Raw genomic sequence first — 18,939 nt, forward strand, 5'->3', positions numbered from 1 at the left:
AATGGACCCCAATTCACGAGTACTGAAGTCTGCAAGTTCTGCAATAATCTGAGCATCGAACACCGGTTCGCCTCCGTAGCTCACCCTCAGGCTAACGGACAAGTGGCAGTGACCAACAGGATCCTAAAGAAGCGGTTGGGAGAAGCAGGAACTCCTGGGTAGAGGCACTCCCCAACGTCCTCTCGGCCTACCGGACAACACCCCTGGCCGTGACAGGAGAGTTCCCCTTTAGCTTAACCTTCGAGGTCAAAGCCGTCATCCAAGTAGAGATTAGTCTCTCCACTTTCCGCACAGAGAACTACGACGAGCATGAAAATTCTGAGCTCCTCCGGAACACTCTCGACCTTATTTTGAAAAAAAGAGAACGGGCTAGTCTCTGAATCGCCTCCTACCAGCAGAGGGTGGCGAGATACTACAACTCCCGCGTGAAGAAGCGCTCGGTGAAACCCAGGGATCTTGTATTACGACGATCAGAGGTATCCGACCCCCAAAACTCCGGAAAGCTCGCCCCAAAGTGGGAAGGACCCTACAAAGTCATTCAAGCACCCCGACCCGGAGCATACCAACTTGAACACCTTGATGGGACCCCGGTCCTCCGAAGCTGGAACATGGACAACCTCCGAAAGTTTTACCAGTAAAAAGAAAGGGTAAGAACTATTTTTTCTTTTAAATTGTTATGTATGTTTGTCTCTCTTTTTTGTCATTTTCAGCACGAACCTGTGTATCTCCTTTTGTGATCAATGAAATAGTGTTCCCTCTGAAACTATACGCACCTCCACTTTCTAGCCTGCAACGTATGCCGGGCTGAAAGAATACAAGGAGTGGGACAGAGGTAAAATCTGGGTTGATCCCCCCAAGAATACCCTAAACGCTCCCCATGAGAAAAAGACATGTCCTTTATAAGGGCAGATAGGGCCCATTAACTCTGAGCTGATCACTCCAGAGGAAGATAGCCCTTCCATGAGCCCGATACCCTAAAGTGACACCCCGCGAGGGCGCGCTAGAGGTATTCTAGTCGGCAAGATTAAGAGTCAACCATATTCCACAAAAAGAGAAGGGGGAAGGGACCTATAAAAGGCTCAACCACCCTACACAGTATCATACAAAATATGTGGGAAGCAAGCAAGCCTCCCTTTCGCAGGCCCTCGAAAAGAGGGAAAAAGGGGGAAAAGAAGAGAGAATTCAAAAAGTTATTACATACCCAGTGTGTCGACCTCAAATAAGGCCTTAAAGAAACAAAGTTCGACAAAAACTCAAAAGTGGCTGCGTTCACCACCTCACTAGCCTCCTACGGGAGCCTTAGCGTCGACAGAAGCGCTCGGAGCGGCCGCCAAGTCCTTAGCCGGCTCCCCGGCATCCGCAGGGGGATCCTTCGGGACAGTCTCCTTGGCATCATGCAACAGCTTTTTCAAAGGGAAAGAAGGATAGACATCACGAATGCGCGCCGGCACTCAACGCAAGCCTTTATCTATACATCGATGCTAAACGCAGCCGCGACCTTTAAGAACTCCTCTGAATCTCGCCATTCCTCCCGCGCCTGTGCCAGCTCCTCAGCATACGTCTGACGGACTACCAACAGATTATTCTCCGCCCTATCCCCCAACTGCTCAGACATCTGGAGCTACCCCCGAAGGTCGTTGACGGTGTCATCAAGCGCCGCCCTCTCGGCTTGGACCTTCTCGAGGTTCTCGCCCAAATTACGGATACGCTCTTCAAAAGTACCCATCTCGGACTCGTCCTCGATCATGTACTGCAGCATTTTCCTGGCATACCTCTGAGCCTGGGAAGTCTCACCACAAATGAACCATTAGCAACTCACCACGTACAATATCAAAACATCCAAGAAAACAAAGTCGACAAAGCAATGCTTACACAAGATATAGAATGAAGATACCGAGCCCCCAGCGCCCTGCGTGGGAAATTCTCCAACTCGGCCTCGTCACTAGAGAGGGCCGTCATCAACCCCAACTCCACCCCAACCCGTGGGTTCGACAGGACGCCGTCCTCCACACCAATCTTCCATTCCGGCCTGAACGTTTCTCCTTGCATCTCTTAACACTGCGTGGGGACCTCCATTCTTTCCAAGAGCAACTTAGTCATGCATGACCCCTCAAGCCAACTGGGGTGTCCTAAACAAATGCAGTCGAGGCATGGACCTGCCGACCAGCCTTCCCTTGAAGGGCACGAGGGGGAATGACCCTCTTGGCAGGTGGCTCCGACTCCTTAGGAGGAAGTCTTGTCGTATCTTTTGCCCCCACCGAACGGCCGGAGGAACTGGATGGCGCGGGCTCAAGAGGCCTGACAGCAGACCGGTCTTTTCTTGCCGCAGCCATAAAGTCAGAGGGAATCTTCGGCCGACCAGATTTACCCTTCGCTGGCTTCACCATGAGTTTCCCTTCGCAGCGTCCTTGGAGGAAGACATACCTGGCACAGGGAACAAAAAAAGGAGAATAGAAAAGAATACCAAAGATAGAAAACCCCAGACAAAACTATTAGCAATGAGAGGGGCTCACCACGAATACTGGCGGAACTTTCCCCCACCTCCTCACCCGTCCAGCGGGCCCTCCTCTCCGTAGCACGGAGCAGAGCATATTTCGTCAAATTTCCCTCCCACCTAAATTCAGAAACATCGATGGCCTCTCCAGAAGCAAGCCTCTCCAGGTCAAACTTGTTATAGTCAGACTCGTAGGGGGTGGACTTCCTTCTCCACTCATCCGAGCTCCTCCAAGACCTAGGAAAACCCCAATCCGCATCCAACGGAGGGATCATGAACACATACTCCTCCTTCCACTTCTTGATCGAAGAAGGCAAGTTCGCTGCAATCTTCCCCTAAGGACGCTGGGTCAGATACAACCAGCTGTCCTCACCCTTCACCAAAGGACTAAGGGCGACGCAACTACTAAGCAAAGGAAGGGTAGGCTGAACCCCGTGAAGGCCCGCCTTGGCCACAAAGGCCAAAAGAGTGCGCCAACTGTTGGGTGCCAGTTGGGAGGGGGCCACCCGGTAAAACTCGAGGGCCTCGACTATAATGCCCAAGAGCGGAAACCTAACCCCTGCCCTAAAAGCCTCTACATAAAAAGCCACATCCTCCTCCGTGACGCCCTCGCACACCCCATCCTTGGAAGAAGGGATGCTAATCCCGTAATCATCAGGGATATGATACTCCCTTCTAATCCTCTCCGCCGCCCCCTTGTCCAAGAAACTCTTGTACGACACCACCCAGCCTGGGCGGATAATGGGGCCAACCCTTATATCCCTAATCTCCTCCTCGAGAGTAGGAAGAGCCTGAGCAAAGGGTTCAGAGGCAGCGGCCTCCGAGGATGAGCCAGAAGCCCCGGAACTATCCTCCAAGTCTTTGGGCATCTGGTTGCCTCGGGAATGGCCGTCCCCACCCTTTACCAACCGCCTCCTTTTCCTTGGCTGGTCGCTCTCCACTATTTCTATTGACTCACTATGAGGGTTTTGAGAATCGGTTGTATCAGACATCGTCGAAGAACAAACGGAAAAGAATCAGAAATCAATTGAGACAGGAGGAATGGAACTCACTGGAGCAAAGACCAGAGAAGAATCAACAGCAAGAGAAGAAGATCGCCTCGAAGAAAAACCCACTTCACCCAAAGAAGACGAAGAAACAAGGCGAAACAGTCCCTAGGAAGCCTTAAAAGTTAGGGTTTCAACACGTGTCAGCCAGCCTCCCGCCTTTTCCAATTGGGTGGGACGTGCACACATGGCGCCGATTTAGGAACTCGAGGAAACCGCCGAAAATTGAAACGCCAGTTCTTGCGGGAAAAAGACATTCCTACCCCTGCCTCTAACTTCCCGAACAAGTTATCTCTACAACTTTCCCGTCCAAAACAAGGTGAACCACCATTTGAAGGACCCTCCTCGAACTTAGCCCCACCTAATGAAAAGTCTGGAAAGGACTCGGGTTTTAGATCGCCCTGCCATACCAAGTCCGGCGGGAAAAGGCTCAGAACCCATTAGAAGGGTCCGGCATACAATTCCACCAGATGGAAAATACCAAGTATGGTGGGAAAAGGCTTGGGACCCACCACAAGGGTCCAGCATACCATTCCACCAGATGGAAAATACCAAGTACGGTGGGAAGAGGCTCGGAACCCATCACAAGGGTCTAGCATACAATTCCACCAGATGGAAAATACCAAGTACAGTGGGAAAAGGCTCGGAACCAACCCAGAGGTCTGGCAGGGCCACTACAATTCCACCAAATGGAAAATACCAAGTACGGTGGAAAAAGGCTCGGGGCCCATCACAAGGGTCCGGCATAGAAAAGGCTCGGAACCCATCACAAGGGTCCGACATACAATTCCACCAGATGGAAAATACCAAGTACGGTGGGAAAAGGCTCGGGGCCCATCACAAGGGTCTGGCATATAATTCCACCAGATGGAAAATACACGGTGGAAAAAGGCTCGAAACCCATCACAAGGCTCTGGCATACAATTCCACCAGATGGAAAATACCAAGTATGGTGGGAAAATGCTCGGAACCCAGCCCAAGGGTCCGGCAGGGCCACTACAATTCCACCAGATGGAAAATACTAAGTCCGGCGGGAAAAGGCTCGGAACCCATCACAAGGGTCCGGCAGGGCCACTACAATTCCACCAGATGAAAAATACCAAGTCCGGCGGGAAAAGGCTCGGAACCCATCACAAGGGTCCGACATACAATTACACCAGATGGAAAATACCAAGTACAGTGGGAAAAGGCTCGGGACCCATCACAAGGGTCTGGCATACAATTCCACCAGATCAAAAATCTCGAGCACAGTGGAAAGGGCTCGGGTCGCATAACAAAGGCCCGGTCTTACTTCTACCGCTCCGCTCAAATAACTCGACTACTGCGCAGATGGAAAGGAAGCATAAGATACAAGTCAGAAGTACAAAAAGAAACTATTCATAACTATTTTCTTCTGGCCCACGGGCCTACAAAAAAGGGGGGAGGAGAGTAAAGACAAAGAAGAGAGGGCACGCAGACCTGGGCCCCCATGACCCCCAATAAAAAAAAGAAAAAAGGAAAAGAACCCCTCCAAAGTCCCCCTCATCCCATTCCCTCCAGCCTAAAGCGACTGGCCATTGAAAGAGTTTTCCGCATCAGAGAGCTCATTATCGCTATGCTCCTCCTCCGAAGAGCTCCCCCAATCTGGATCCACCAGGCCCGCCGATGTCTGGTCATTTAGCCACCTCGCCCGGTTCCTCAACAAGTCGTTCTCCACACGCAAGGCTGCGATCTCTCGATCCATGTCGATCATCCGGCTACAGACCTCCATTTCCCTACAATAAACATAAGAGAAGAACGAGCAGTTGCGATGAACAAAGGCTTCATGGGACTCCCTCTCAAAAAGGGGAGGAGGATGAGAGCGTGGGGGAAACCCTTGAGGCGGGCTCCTCTCAGGAATTGGTTTTTGAGGCCCCAACCCGTCAGGGTTTGTTTCAGGGCTGCTGGGAGGACTCCCCTCGGTAGCAGCCTTCCCCTTATCACTTACAGAGAGACCCTCCAGAGACAACAACATCTCTGGCAAGCCCGAAGAGAGGCAGAAAGAAAGCAAAGAAGGAGAAAGGAGCGGAAAAGTGATCTGTGTAAAAGGCGGAAAAAGTCATCCTTTATAAACCCAAAGAGAAACCCTTGGGTAAGGAAACGAAGCAACTTGCCCTACGCGTGTCCACTTCCTATTGGATGACCGACCAGCACCGCATAATGACACTACAATTCCTCGGGAAGGAACCGCCAAACGAAACAGCACGTCATCTCGTATTCCAAGGCTCCCATAAATGCCCTCGTCATGATATTCTTTGACCAGATAAACAAACTTACTCCCTTGGACCAAAGGAGTAGGGGGGTATTATGATAGGGCATTAATATGGTAGACCGTTGGATCTCACCACGTGTCACCCATGCGGCGAAAGAATCTAATCACGATTAGAAGAGACATTAATACACGGTAAGGCCACGTGTCACCTCCTCGCCTCCAAAAAACTTCATCATCACGATTATGGGCAAGATTACGCAACAAAGCCACACGCGTCGTAAAACCAAGGGGGCAACCCAATCCAGCAAAAGAAGGCCTTCTCTCTGAAATGATGAAAAGGTCCACACGGCGCCCCATGAAGAGGATTTGCATGCAAGATCAAAGTATAAATACGCCATTAAGCCCCAAAGAAAAGACCCGATCCAACCGAGGGAAAAGCAAGGACTCCGAAAAAAGTAAAGCCATTAGAGGAAGCTCTATATCGCCAGTAGGGCTTCCCCAACTTTAATCAAGAAGGAGAGGAGGCGTTGGACGCCCTATCCCTCCCGCGGCCCCTAACTCGCCCACCCAGATATCGGAGAAAGAGCCCGCACATTGGCCCTAGTAAACCTGATTATACCTTCACCATTTATGGTTGTTCTTTATATCGTTGGTCCAGAATCTGACTTGGGTGTCGAAGTGGTCGTCCGGGACCCACCCCGGACCTCCCTGACCCCTTTGTTTGTGATTACAGAACCCCGCGGAGGCTCTCTACCCACCGCGCGATCGCGAACCCGGATTCTGACGCCATCAGGCCCTTTTGGATACCCCTTAGATTTGGATTTGGATTTGGATTTGGATTTAGAGGTGAATTTGGATTTCCAAAATCCATGGATTCAAAATCCAGAATTTTAAAATTCAGAAATTTATGAATAATGCCGTTTGGATGACCACGTATAGATTTGGATTTGAAATCTAAATTAATTTTTTTTGTTTGGATGCTCTTTGGATTTGAATTTGAAATCTAACAAAACCAAAATGCCCTAAAATACTTGATATAGGGGCATTTCAGCCATTTTCCATGATCCAAGGGTATTCTAGTCATTTACCCTATATGGGGCCGTTTTGATCATTTTTTATGTCATAAGGGTGTTTTAGTCATTTTCCATAACTCAGGGTATTTTGTCATTTTCACCCGGTATAGGTGTATTCCGGTCATTTTGCATGACCCGGGGGTATTCTAGCCATTTTACCTAATATGGCGTATTTTTATCATTTTTATCTCATGAGGGTATTTTTAGTCATTTTAGTCATTTTTCATGAGCCATGGATTATTTTTACTTGATATAGGGGTATTTCAGTTATTTGTATGATCTTGGGGTATTCTAGTCATTTTACCCTATATAAGGTTATTTTAATCATTTTTATGTCATAAGGGTATTTTAGTCATTTTGCACGACTCGGGAGTATTTTTCATTTTTATCTGGTATAGGGGTATTTCAGTCATTTTGCTTGACCCGGAGGTATTCTAGTCATTTTACCTAATATAGCATATTTTTATCATTTTTATCTCATGAGGGTATTTTTAGTCATTTTTTATGAGCCATGGGTCATTTTTACTTGATATAGGGGTATTTCAGTAATTTTCCATAATCTTGAGGTATTTTAGTCATTTTACCATATATGAGGTTATTTTGATTATTTTTATGTCATAAGGGTATTTTAGTCATTTTGCACGACTCGGGGGTATTTTTTTCATTTTACTTGGTATAGGGGTATTTCGGTCATTTTCCCTGACCCTGGGTTTTCTAGTCATTTTACCTAATATGGCGTATTTTGATCATTTTTTAATGTCATGTGGGTACTTTAGTCATTTAACACTTCTTTAGTATATTTTGGTCATTTTAACCCATTACGGATCACATTTATATTTATAAATAACCTCTCGCAGAAAGGATTTATAAATCCAAAAAATTACACTAAGATGAGGAATTTGTAAATCTTGTGGATTTCACTCAAATCCAAATCCAGATGTCATAAAGGCTTGCCAAACGCCGAATTTGGATTTCAAAAAAAAAAAATGCACCTCCTAATCCAAATCCAAATCCAAGGGATATCCAAACGGGCCCTAATAGCTAATAAATATTTTACACATTTAAATTTCTTATAAGTTTAAATTTCTAATTTCTATTCAATACCTTAGCATGCCAAATATAATGGGAAAAGTTGCTACGCCAACTTTCCTATGGTATTGAGACCACTATAAATCTATTTTTTTCTGCAACTCGTTAATTTAAGCTCTCTGCTCACAATCATTTTCATTTTTCACCCCATAAAATATTAGTTATGGACTAATGGTATATATTTTGTGGACCAGACTGATATAAGCACAACCATGTTTTGATAATGGGATGAACCAACCTTGTTTTACACGTTTTAACAAGCAGTCATGTAAAACGAGGTGAGTTCGTCCCACTATCAATTGTGATGCTATTGGTGGCCTACATTCTTTGCCTACAACATCATATTCTCACATAGCGTGTTTGGTTACACATTAAAAAAATTAGAGAATTGCTAGCGTCCATCGCAAAAGGGTTTTCGCGGGCTGGTCTGTTGCACATTAGACCAGCAATGAAGACAACAGCTTTTGTCTCCATTCACAAGGTGGCTGGTCTGACGTGCAACAGACCAGCCACAAAAAGCCTTCTGCGATGGAGCTCAGCAAACCCCAAAAAATTAAGTTGCACCAGTAATTCGTGTTTCTTTTAGAAGGATCTCCAATTTATGGGATTTGCTACAGAATTTCAGGGAAAGGCATTTCGTGGCTGACTTTTGCACGAGAAGCCACCTTAGATGAATAAATTAATAACACAAAATCTGCTGAAAAGTGAGCATGTGTAGGTGTTCTCTCGTGCAAAAGTTGGACACAAAATGCCCTTCGCGAAAATCCCTAGCAAATACTTCAATTTATAATGACTGTCTCTAAATAAGTCACAGCAATATCATATCCCTCAAAATAATAGAAACTAAAAAAATTCCTTGAAATAAAATTTCTACCAGAAATGTTTTCCCTGCAATCCAAACAGAGCCTTGAGTAATATAGGAGATATCACATATAGGCAATTTCGCAGCTTACCATAATTCGAGGTATTTTAGTACGTCGCAGAGTTACTTTAAATCCAAAATAACCATTATAGAAGGTCAAGGCTGACAACTGCATTCACAGAGTTACGATAACCATTCACAGAGTTACGATAATATTCGAGGTATTTTAGCCCTACTGCCATGCTGCATGCCTGTCCTAGAAGAGAATTGTCTAATCTCTATTCCTAATTCATAAGAAACAAAAAGGATTTACTTGGAATGTCAGCAGAAAGAAACATAGGTTTCTGTAATTTCAAAATCAGAAGTTATCAACATACCATATGGAAAAGATGTAATGGACCACTGTAATCCTCTGCAATGCTTCATCGTTTTTTAAAACCATATTTCTTGCGTTCATAGAATAGATCAGTTTTGGCACTCCCTAAGTTGACAATCTTGGGACAACCATCCCTATCTTTCTCCTGCTGAGTGCACTCTTTACAGTAGTATGCATCAGAAATCCCAACGCCTCCACAAATAACACACCGACCTTGGAATGAACCATAATTGCATTCATCACAGACACGCACGAGTGTGCAAGGCCGCACATATGAGTCACAAATCACACATTTCCCATCGCATTTCTCACACAAACGGCCAATGGCAATTCCAGGTTGCTTTCGGCACATAATAAGATCAGGATGGTGCTTTGCCATGCTGACGCCAACTCTAGCTTGTCAGACACCTGCACCACATATTTCATAGATCTGTTATGCTACTAGATTAAGTACAAGTGCTTAGTTAATGATATGGTATCACATCTATATCTATATGCCAAACACGAGAAAATTGAGTGCTCGAGTACACCTGGAATACGGGTGTGACAACCCAAGAGGGGGGTGAATTGGTCAATAAAAATTTTGGTCTTAATTAAATGGGTTATTAAAATTAATTTACTAATTAAGCACTTATTAATCTAACCCTTGTTCAAAATATTCAAGATAATGAAATTTAGGATTTAGATATTACTTTAAGCCTATTTGCCTTAACCCTTGTTTTAATAAAATATAAATACAAGAAGGGGTAGAGTTTACCAATCACCACAAAGTGCGAAGAAGATGAGGAGAGAAACACAAGATTTATAGTAGTTCGGTCTATCACAAGACCTACTCCACTCTTCCAAGTTTACCTCCTTGGGGCGCTCCACTAAAACAATGAGATTCTTCAAAGGGCGAATCTCGAAGCCGTACACCCGACTCCTCCAACTCCGAAGGGAACAAACCCTTTTTCGCACGAAGCCTAGATGAGGGCACACTCACTCTTACAACGTCTTCACCTTTCTTAACGGGCCGAAGAGTAGACCCTCACAACGTCTTCACCTTTGTTACTGGGCCGAAGAGAAGACCCTCAAATACAAATGAAGAAAATAAAAGAAAAACTCTCTTGCCTCTTAGATAGGCGGATTACAAACTTGAAAGCTCACAAACACTCCAAGGAAGATAAAATGTAAAGCCTATGGAGTTCCTCTTGATAAAATGTGCAAATGCAAGATCAAAGAGCTTTAGCTTTTGATAGAAGGTTTTAGCTAAAGGAAAATGGGTTTTGATCCTTCTTAAATATTCAAAAGCTTGTAGAGATAGGTTTTAATGATGTGTATATAGTGTATTTGAAAATATGACCGTTTTAGGGTAAAACTGTAAATAACTGGCTTGAAAAAGTCAAGCTAAAAACGCCCCAACGGCTAGTTTGCTCGACCGAGCCATCGCGGTCGCCCGCCCATATCAAGCACCCTTTTATATTTTCAAATTTCTTACCGTCACGGTCGACCGACCCCATGGCGGTTGTCCGGTGAGGTCAACCTGTTTGCTCAAAAATTCGACTCATAAAACCTATCTCGGTCGACCGACCCACGGCAGTCGCCCGCCCAAACCCATGCCAAAATGGTTCTGATGAAACAGAACCCATTCCGCGGTCGCCCGGCTTGACTCGGTCGACCAGCCCGATAATTTTCGAGATATCCTGGAATTCCAAGTACCATCCCACGGTCGCTCGGAATATCCCGGTCGACCTGCCCTGTGTAAAATTCTATTTTTAACTTCAAAGTTCAGGGGCTTTTGGGCCATGGTCTTTAGGCTTAAGTCCTAGGTTTTGAAAACACATTTTTGGGTGTGTATGGTTTTCAAAAATGTAAAAACTTAAGTATGAAAACCATTTGAAAACCTATTGAAAGTGCTTTTTACAAAATATCAAGAGGACTCTAAATACATTCTAAAAATAATACCGTTGAGTCTTTTTGGAATGTATTCGCTCCTTTGCACTTCCTTGGACTTCTTTAGCTTGAGTGAACATCTTGAACTGTGTCTTGGCTTTTGTGACTTCCTCCGATCTTCAAATCATGTTGAGAGGTGCATGAGGAGTCACCATGGCATGTTCAACTCCAAGCTCCTTCTTGACACTTGCCTAGGGAACTTGTGGGATCTTCATGATGAGCTTCTTTACTTGAACATCTTCAAATGAGGATGTTTTCACTGTAGATGCAAGCTCTTGGTTCCTTTGATCCTTGATCCACAAGCCATGTGTTGAGAAGAGTTATGTACATGAAAATCATGTATACAACACAACACCTCAAAGCAACACATCAGTCCATAAATGCTAATCAATTTGTTTCGCTAGCATCATAACAAGAGGTAAGGTGAATGATTAACCCATGGGAACCCTTGGGCTTACAACACCAGTTTTGTCAGATTTATTAGAGTAGCGAGAATATATTTCATTTATTTTGTCACTTTAAAAAAAAAAAAAGATAACTAAGCAAGGATACAAGTTACAGAGGCAGAGACTGCCCCCACATACAAGGATTCACGACGCACCCCCATTTTGGCTACCAAATCAGCCAACACATTTGCACTGCAGGGGGGATGTTGAAAAGACAAGAAATGGTGATAATGATAGATAAGAACCCTGAATTCGGTAATAAAATTGATAAATCTACATGAAACCGAGAGCCAATGACCCGCGCAATAACATTGGACGAGTTGCCTTCCACTAATATCGAACATGCTTCATTCCGGCCATTCAAAAAAGAATCCATTGAAATGAAGCAGATACTACAACCCATAAGAATGGCACGAACCCCAGCCTCATTTGTATCGCCCCCACGCCCAGCCAATTCAAGCTGGGTTCGGGTTGCCCAAAGATACGCCGAAAAAGTTAATTTTTGTAGTATTATTGATCGGTGGGCCCTACTTTGGGCAGTGCTTTTCCTTATGCAGCCACGAAATGTCAAACTATCTAAGGATGTGGCTCCAAACTACTCTAGCCATCATATAGTGGATGAATAGATGATTACAGGTTTCCTCGAGAACATGGCAGAGAATGCATCTATTCCCTAAGCTGCATTGCTGTCTCGAGAATGTCAAAAGTGTTAATCTACCCACGGGCAACCATCCACCCAAAGCTTTGAACCTTAGGACGGGCAGCTACCAACCAAATCCTAGACCAGTTACTAGACAAACCTGGACCACTAACTGGACAATAGAAAAAAGAGCATCCGGTAAACATGCCTTTAGGATCCAGTGCCCAAATTCTACAATCATCAATGCATGGAGCAATGAACACATTATCGACGCATTCAAGAAGATTGGTCAAGGCTTCGATCTCCTGCTCCTTAAGATGGCAACAACACTCCCCACCCCAAAACACTCGAAACAATAAAAAAAACCAACTGCCTTTGTCACAGACAATCCAATAGAGGCTTGGAAACTCAAGACACAATAGACTTAGACACAAGCACACATCCTCCCAAAATCTCACCCTATCCCTTTACGCACCATAAACCTTGCAAAAATAAAAGAATACATCCCTAACACTACAAACATATCTACCATTCAGAAAATAATAATTAATTAAAAACATACTAGAAACATATCTCCAAATACACGAGCCTCGGTGATGAGGATCGGAGGAACCCGTGGGGCCATATTTGCCTAAAAGGACTTAGTGATTTTAGTTCCATGTAATTTAGTTTTAGGAATGTTATTTCCATGTTTACTTTCAGGAGTTTTATTTTCCATGATTATTTGCCTATATATAAGCGTGGTGTATGGGACTTCTATTTACCTTTTGGAATAATATTGAGTTACAGATTTTTTTTTTCCCCTCTAATTCTCTCTTTCCTCTTCTTCCTTCTTCCCCTCTTTCCTTTCTTACCTTCTTCTTATTCTTCTATTCTTCCATTTCTTCTCTTCCTTCCTCTTTCTTCCTTTTCTCTTCTCCCGCCTGCATCAAATTGGTATCAAAGCAAAAGATCCAAGTTATAGTTTTCGGTCGCCTTCAACCTCCAAATCAACGATTTTCTTGTTCACAGGCTCATTGTTGCCGAAATCTTCTAAATCGCAGGCTCATAATTGCTGAGATCTTCTAAATCGCATGCTCATCAAATACTTTTGTCTACTTTTGGCTTTGGAACTAGGTCATTGCTTCCCAACTTTAGGGAAGAAACATGATGTGCTACTAACCTTAGGGTTTGAAAGTCTTCTAGTACAGATTGAGGATGCCTTTGGTTCAGTTCTACTCTGAGAATCATGCCCAGAGAAGTCATAATATACAGCTTTAGTATAGAGGTGGATGATGCAGGCTCTGAGTTATTGAACTTTGGCCCTTTAAATAAGCTTGAAGAGAGCATCGTCGGCAACCAGGATTTGGTCTGTGAAGAGCATCAGCTTTGAAGGCCTGCAGCCTCTCCGCACGGACTTGTGCTTCAGCCAGAGGACTCAACTTTGTCGGCTTCCCCTTCTTAATCACCGCCTCCATCTTCCTTTTCTCCGACCCATTTTGAATTCTTGATTTCTCCTTTCTCCTCTTTCTTCTCTCCCTTCCCTATCCCGAAATCTTTGCATTTGTCGCTTACGGCTGTCCTTTCCTACGACCTAGGTACTTCCAACGCACAAGTAGCTTTGAGCAATCATTCTATTGACTCAAAGTAATATAATCAAAATGTGCACCTTCAATGTACTCCTTGTACCGTGACAATTTGGGTCCTCAGCTTTCTTAAGTCTGTACACTTCTTCTCATCTCTCCTCAAGCAAGTAGTAAAAAATCGACAGGGTCCGGTGACAGATCACACCCAGAGATTTACGCGGAGCTACAAGGGCTGGTTGAGAAGGCACCAATCTTGCTAAAACAAGGGCTGACCGATGCGGGGAAAGATGTCGGTTCGAGATTTCTTTAGTCGTCGACGTTTTAACCCTCAAGTAGGCTTGGATACTAGTTCCAATCACTATATTTGTGGCACCAGCCTGGATTGGGCATCCCCGACCTTTCTGGATTTGCTCGACAGCGGATACTCTACCCAGGAAGCGTTATCTTCGATTGGGGTATACAACAGTTGTTGTCGGGGTTCCTTGATAGTTCTGGGCCAAAGGGGAAATAGAGATAACCCCTAGTGCCCCCCCCCCCCCCCCCCCCCGACAAAAAAAAAAAAAAAAAAAAAAATTTCCCTCGATCGATCGGAAGCCAAGAAGATTTGGATTTATTGACACGCTGTCTTGACCTCAGAAATGGCTTTGCTCGCGGAAAGCAGTTTGTTTCAACTCATAATGCAAGTGATCGGAGGTGTTCAAAGTGCAGCTACAATAATTTTGGCACTACGCGTGTTTGTAGAAAATGTTTGGAGCCGAAAAACAGGATATTTGCTGATATCGGCAGAAAGATAGCTTCTGGAAAAGTATGGATCCCGAAGATGCCTTACCAAAACATCCCGAAACCCTCTAAGGATAGTAACCTCGTAATATCTATTCCTAGTGAAGTGATTAGCAAAGGAAGAACTTTTTGAAAAACTGCTTGATTGGTACCTTGAGAAACAGAGTCCTACTGGAAGAAATTTGGTCTTGGGTTAAAAGACATTGGGCTCTGCCACAGCTTAGCAAACCTTTTTGCTTGAGCCCTTTATCGGTGCTTTTCCCTTTGAGTCCCAACGTCAAGCTACCTCTATTCTCCGAAAGGGGGGCGATGCCTTGGGAGGTTACCTTTTATCCCTCCAGCCTCAGTCTCCTATTTTGAATACAGGTGCAAGATCAGTGAGACTTAGATTCTCTAATATCGAAGATCCGCCAACGGTTGGGCCTATCCCGGTTGCCTCCGGGGGTAATTTGGTCAATTTCATTGGGAAAGAGCCGTTTGGTATACCTACTCCCGATTTTGAACTTTCTTCCACCTCGGGAATGGCCATTCAGAAAAAACGTATTGAAAGGTCCTGTCCCATCACCGAATGGGATTTTGGTCAGTCCCAAGGAAATATCAGGTCAGAAGTATTTAAAAGCCAAATCTAGCATTTCTGCGGGGAAAGGTACTAGAAAGGATATATTTTACGGTAACCTCCACCCCGTGTTAGTCGAGAAGTCTGTAAAAATCAAAAATCATTTTTTCAGAAGGAAGAAGAATAAAATAATCCTGAAAAATTCAACGAAGAATACCAATAGTCGATCGTCAAGGAGTTGTGCCCTCATAAAAAGCGCTAGACCCCGAAAAGGTCTGCAGGGGCGAGGGATGAATATCGAGAAAAAATATTTATTAGCTACAAAAGGCGGTTTGTCTCTCTTTAAAAGAAACATTTTGGTTCTTGTAAGAGAGAGAAACCAAAAAATCTCAGTCTAGCATCCAAGTTTAATCTTCTTCTAAAAGACTTTGATAAACCTTTACATCCTCTTGTCCCCTCTATGGATTCTACTCCTCCATCTCTTCCGACCAATCAGGAGACAGTCTCGTTTCAGGTAAGCGATTTTCAATTTCTCCGAGATTTACAGTATGATGAACAAATGGCAACCAAAGAACATCCAACTCCCAAGGAAACTTACATGTCTATCTTGAAGAATCAATGGAAGCAATTCAAATGGGAAGCTATGGCTAAAAAGGAAAGCTTCTTCTAGATTTCAGGCATGTCTGATCCAAAAGAAGCATTTGTTCAAATTTATAAGATGGATTTTTTCCAGAAGGCTCTAGAAGAAGAGCGTCTTGCGCGTCGTCATCGTTGGGAGGAGAATAAGGCGGCAGAGATTGATCGGCTAGAGAAGTTAATAGGTTCCTCAAATGAAGTCTCCCAGATGTCTCGAGACTCCCTTGATCGGGAAGTTGGCTTAGAAATTCGCAAGCGGATGGGTGAGGTCGAGAATACGCAGGAGGTGGATTCTAGACTGATAGACTTCCTGGAATTGGAAGAGGATGTTGTTGTCCCTCGTGAGGAAATGGACGAACTCTTGGCAATAGGTGATGTTTTTGGAATTGGTTTTGATGATAATTTGGAAGCAACAAAAAACCTGTTTCGTGCTATGGCTATTAGGACATTGAAGGAGTAGAGAGAAGTTGGTAAGGAGAAGGAGAACATGGGGGCCAAGGGTAATAACCCTGAATGATATGCCTTCCGGCCCCGAGGAAGAAAACAGAAAAAAAGGAAGAAAAAGAAAAAAAAAGAAAAAAGGGAAGGATTAGAGAAAAAGGAGTAGGAAAAAGAGAAAAGAGGATTGGAAAGTCGGAAAATGATAGGGGATGTTAGGAGAAGAAAAATAGGGGAAATATGTTTTAGTTCAGTGAGATAGAAGGACTGGTTTTTAGGATAGATTAGGTTGGATTTAATGGTTTGTGGAGAGGCTATGCTAGCCAAAGGTTCAACTTTCAGGCTTAAGAATTTGAAGAATGATCTTCCCCAGGATTTACTGCCTAGTAGCTTGCCGATTGATATGTTACATATCTAGAATTTACTTTCTATTGTAGTAGCTTGAGAGATTCGTTCTTTCACTTCGCTTCGTCTGGACGTTCTAGGTAGGTTTTTCCTGGGCGTGCAGGAGTTTGGTAGTGTTGAGTTCATAGGGGGCAATATCATCTGTTTCTCCAGTCTTGCCAGATGATGTTTCTAAGGTTCTAGGTTGTTGAAGAGTAGTGAGTGGTGGCCTTATCACGCATAGGTGGTACATACTTTGTGGTTGAAAGATGATGTAAAGAATACAGTCTTTTGTGTGCAGGGATGAATATAAACCAATGTCAATGCTTTGTTTATCTCTTTTGGACTGGTGCCGGCATGTCAGTCCCGATTGCTATCTTAATATTAATGAAATATGTCAATTTTCAAAAAAAAAATCGACAGGGTCCAAACATTACGATCGGTAGCTTTGTTGGTGTGATTTGAAACTGAAACTCTTGTTGACTTTGTCATGTTTAACCTTGTGTGGCGTGTATGAGCTAGGGAACGTCAAAACCAGCTTTGTATGATGATAGTGCCTTTGGTTCGTTGCTCTAGTTTCGTGCTCTCTATAGAAGGTAACAAGAATGATTGTCTAGCATAAAATTATGACTGTGCAACCTGTGGAGTCTCCAAGTCTATAGGACGTGCATGAAAATCTTGGCGATCTACACCATCCAGGTGGGATAGCAACCCTTCAAATTTAGCGTTTCAGCCTTCTAACAACTCAACTATTCGATGAACACTACATCTAGAAGACATGTTTTTAACCTAAGGTACGATACCAAATCTCATATAGGATGATTCCTTGGAAGGGGCATTGGGGTGAAAAAATTTGTTGAAAATTAGGGTTTTGATCCATCCCTGACAACCAATGACACGCCCCAACCCAAATTTCTAGGCCGGTGCCCATAGCAGTCGCCGCAATGTCTGTAAAGTTACCCCTACAGACATGCAAGGCTCAATTTCCAACAATTCACCAATTTACTCACAGCATAATCATTGTAAAAGGGTATATCTTTCAGAACATTTACTAAATAGTGCGGAAGCTAACTTTACTTAATTAAAATAAAATACCATCTCAAATACAAAATTCATAATAAGTATTCTAAATACATCAGCATCAAATCACCTCACCACATTGAATACTAAACTAGAGAATAAAAGACTGAAGTAAAATCTCTCGATCAACCGCGTGGCAAATCTCCACTGCTCAGCGAAGATACTAATGATCCTCAAGGTCTGAAAAATTGTAGGAAACAATAATGAGTACAATGGCCTAGCGGATAAACCATAACCGACCAGCGAATACACACACACACACACACACATATATATATAATACGATGCAATGCCTACAATCTTAACTTATGCAAGTTAATAACATGCTTTTTCATTGTTCAAATTAACAATATTTCAAAGAAAAATTATTTGGAAAGCCGCTTTTGAAACTAAGTGCATTACGAAGTTTTCAAATTCATAACTTTGTTTAAAAATTATTATCCAGGGGGTTTTTCAGTCTTCTTTGAGGCCAATGTCACACCTCATTGGCAAGCAAGTACCCAAACGAACGAGATCACACCACATTAACCAACGTTCACGGGACAACAGTCAAGTGCGTGCAAAATATAATCAATCGTCCTCACCCCAAAATCCATCAATGGTGGCCTGCAAAATTCATCGTCTATGGCAAAAGACACAAATAAACCAGCAAAATCCACCATTGGGGCCCGAGCTACGTTACATGCTCCATCTCGACCATGTCTACGTGATCACGTCCAGCGTACAAACCCCCTGGCAGGTAGTGGGTACCAAGTCAGTGAAACACAACTCGCACTAACAATTCCATACCAAGACTGGGGTAGGTCTCAGTTCGAAGATTATAATTAATTTTGAAAAATCCTTAGGTCTCAAGGTACTTGGGGTATCTTTCAACCCCTTTTTCCCAATAAGTCAAGGGTATTTTCTAGAGTATATATCAAGAGTATCTTTCAACACAAATTGTTATAATGACATGTGTATCTTTCAACCCGATCATGTGATTTGCCAAGGGTATCCCAAACCCAATCAAATTTAACTTTTCAATCCATTTTAAATTTGAATGTTGTAATTAAGCTAAAGAAAAATATTTATTTTGGTTTCTAATGTTTAATGTTCTTTTTAAGGCTTTCAATGCAAATCGTAGTTATCACACAATTTAATCAACTTATTTTCTTACAAATTTTTGTTTTTATGCATATACAAACTAGGTTTTTTTCTAAAAATCAATGTACAAGTGGTTGAATTTCAACCGTACATGCATCACTATTCATGAATCAAGTGTATAAAGTATAAACCAATTCGTAAAATTTGCAAAGTATGCATGAGGTATGCA

General features: G+C 43.5%; 1 protein-coding gene across 5 annotated transcripts in view; it reads right to left on the minus strand.

Annotated features, from left to right (window-relative positions):
* Positions 1-8,754: 8,754 nt before the first annotated feature.
* Positions 8,755-18,939, minus strand: part of LOC143860650 (PHD finger-like domain-containing protein 5A) — a 40,641-nt gene continuing 30,456 nt past the window's right edge. For 3 of the 5 annotated variants that reach the window (XM_077371398.1, XM_077371402.1, XM_077371401.1), the window contains exon 3: positions 8,755-9,578. In XM_077371398.1, the coding sequence (XP_077227513.1) occupies positions 9,217-9,549 (333 nt within the window). In that variant the 5' untranslated portion in view covers positions 9,550-9,578 and the 3' untranslated portion in view covers positions 8,755-9,216. The remainder of the gene's footprint in view (positions 9,579-18,939) is intronic. The other 2 variants (XM_077371400.1, XM_077371399.1) reach the window with 2 other exon arrangements.

Source organism: Tasmannia lanceolata, unplaced genomic scaffold, assembly GCF_043159265.1.
Source record: "Tasmannia lanceolata isolate RefF3 unplaced genomic scaffold, GAP_Taslan_0.1 ptg000037l, whole genome shotgun sequence".
In the NCBI taxonomy this organism is placed as follows: Eukaryota; Viridiplantae; Streptophyta; class Magnoliopsida; order Canellales; family Winteraceae; genus Tasmannia; species Tasmannia lanceolata.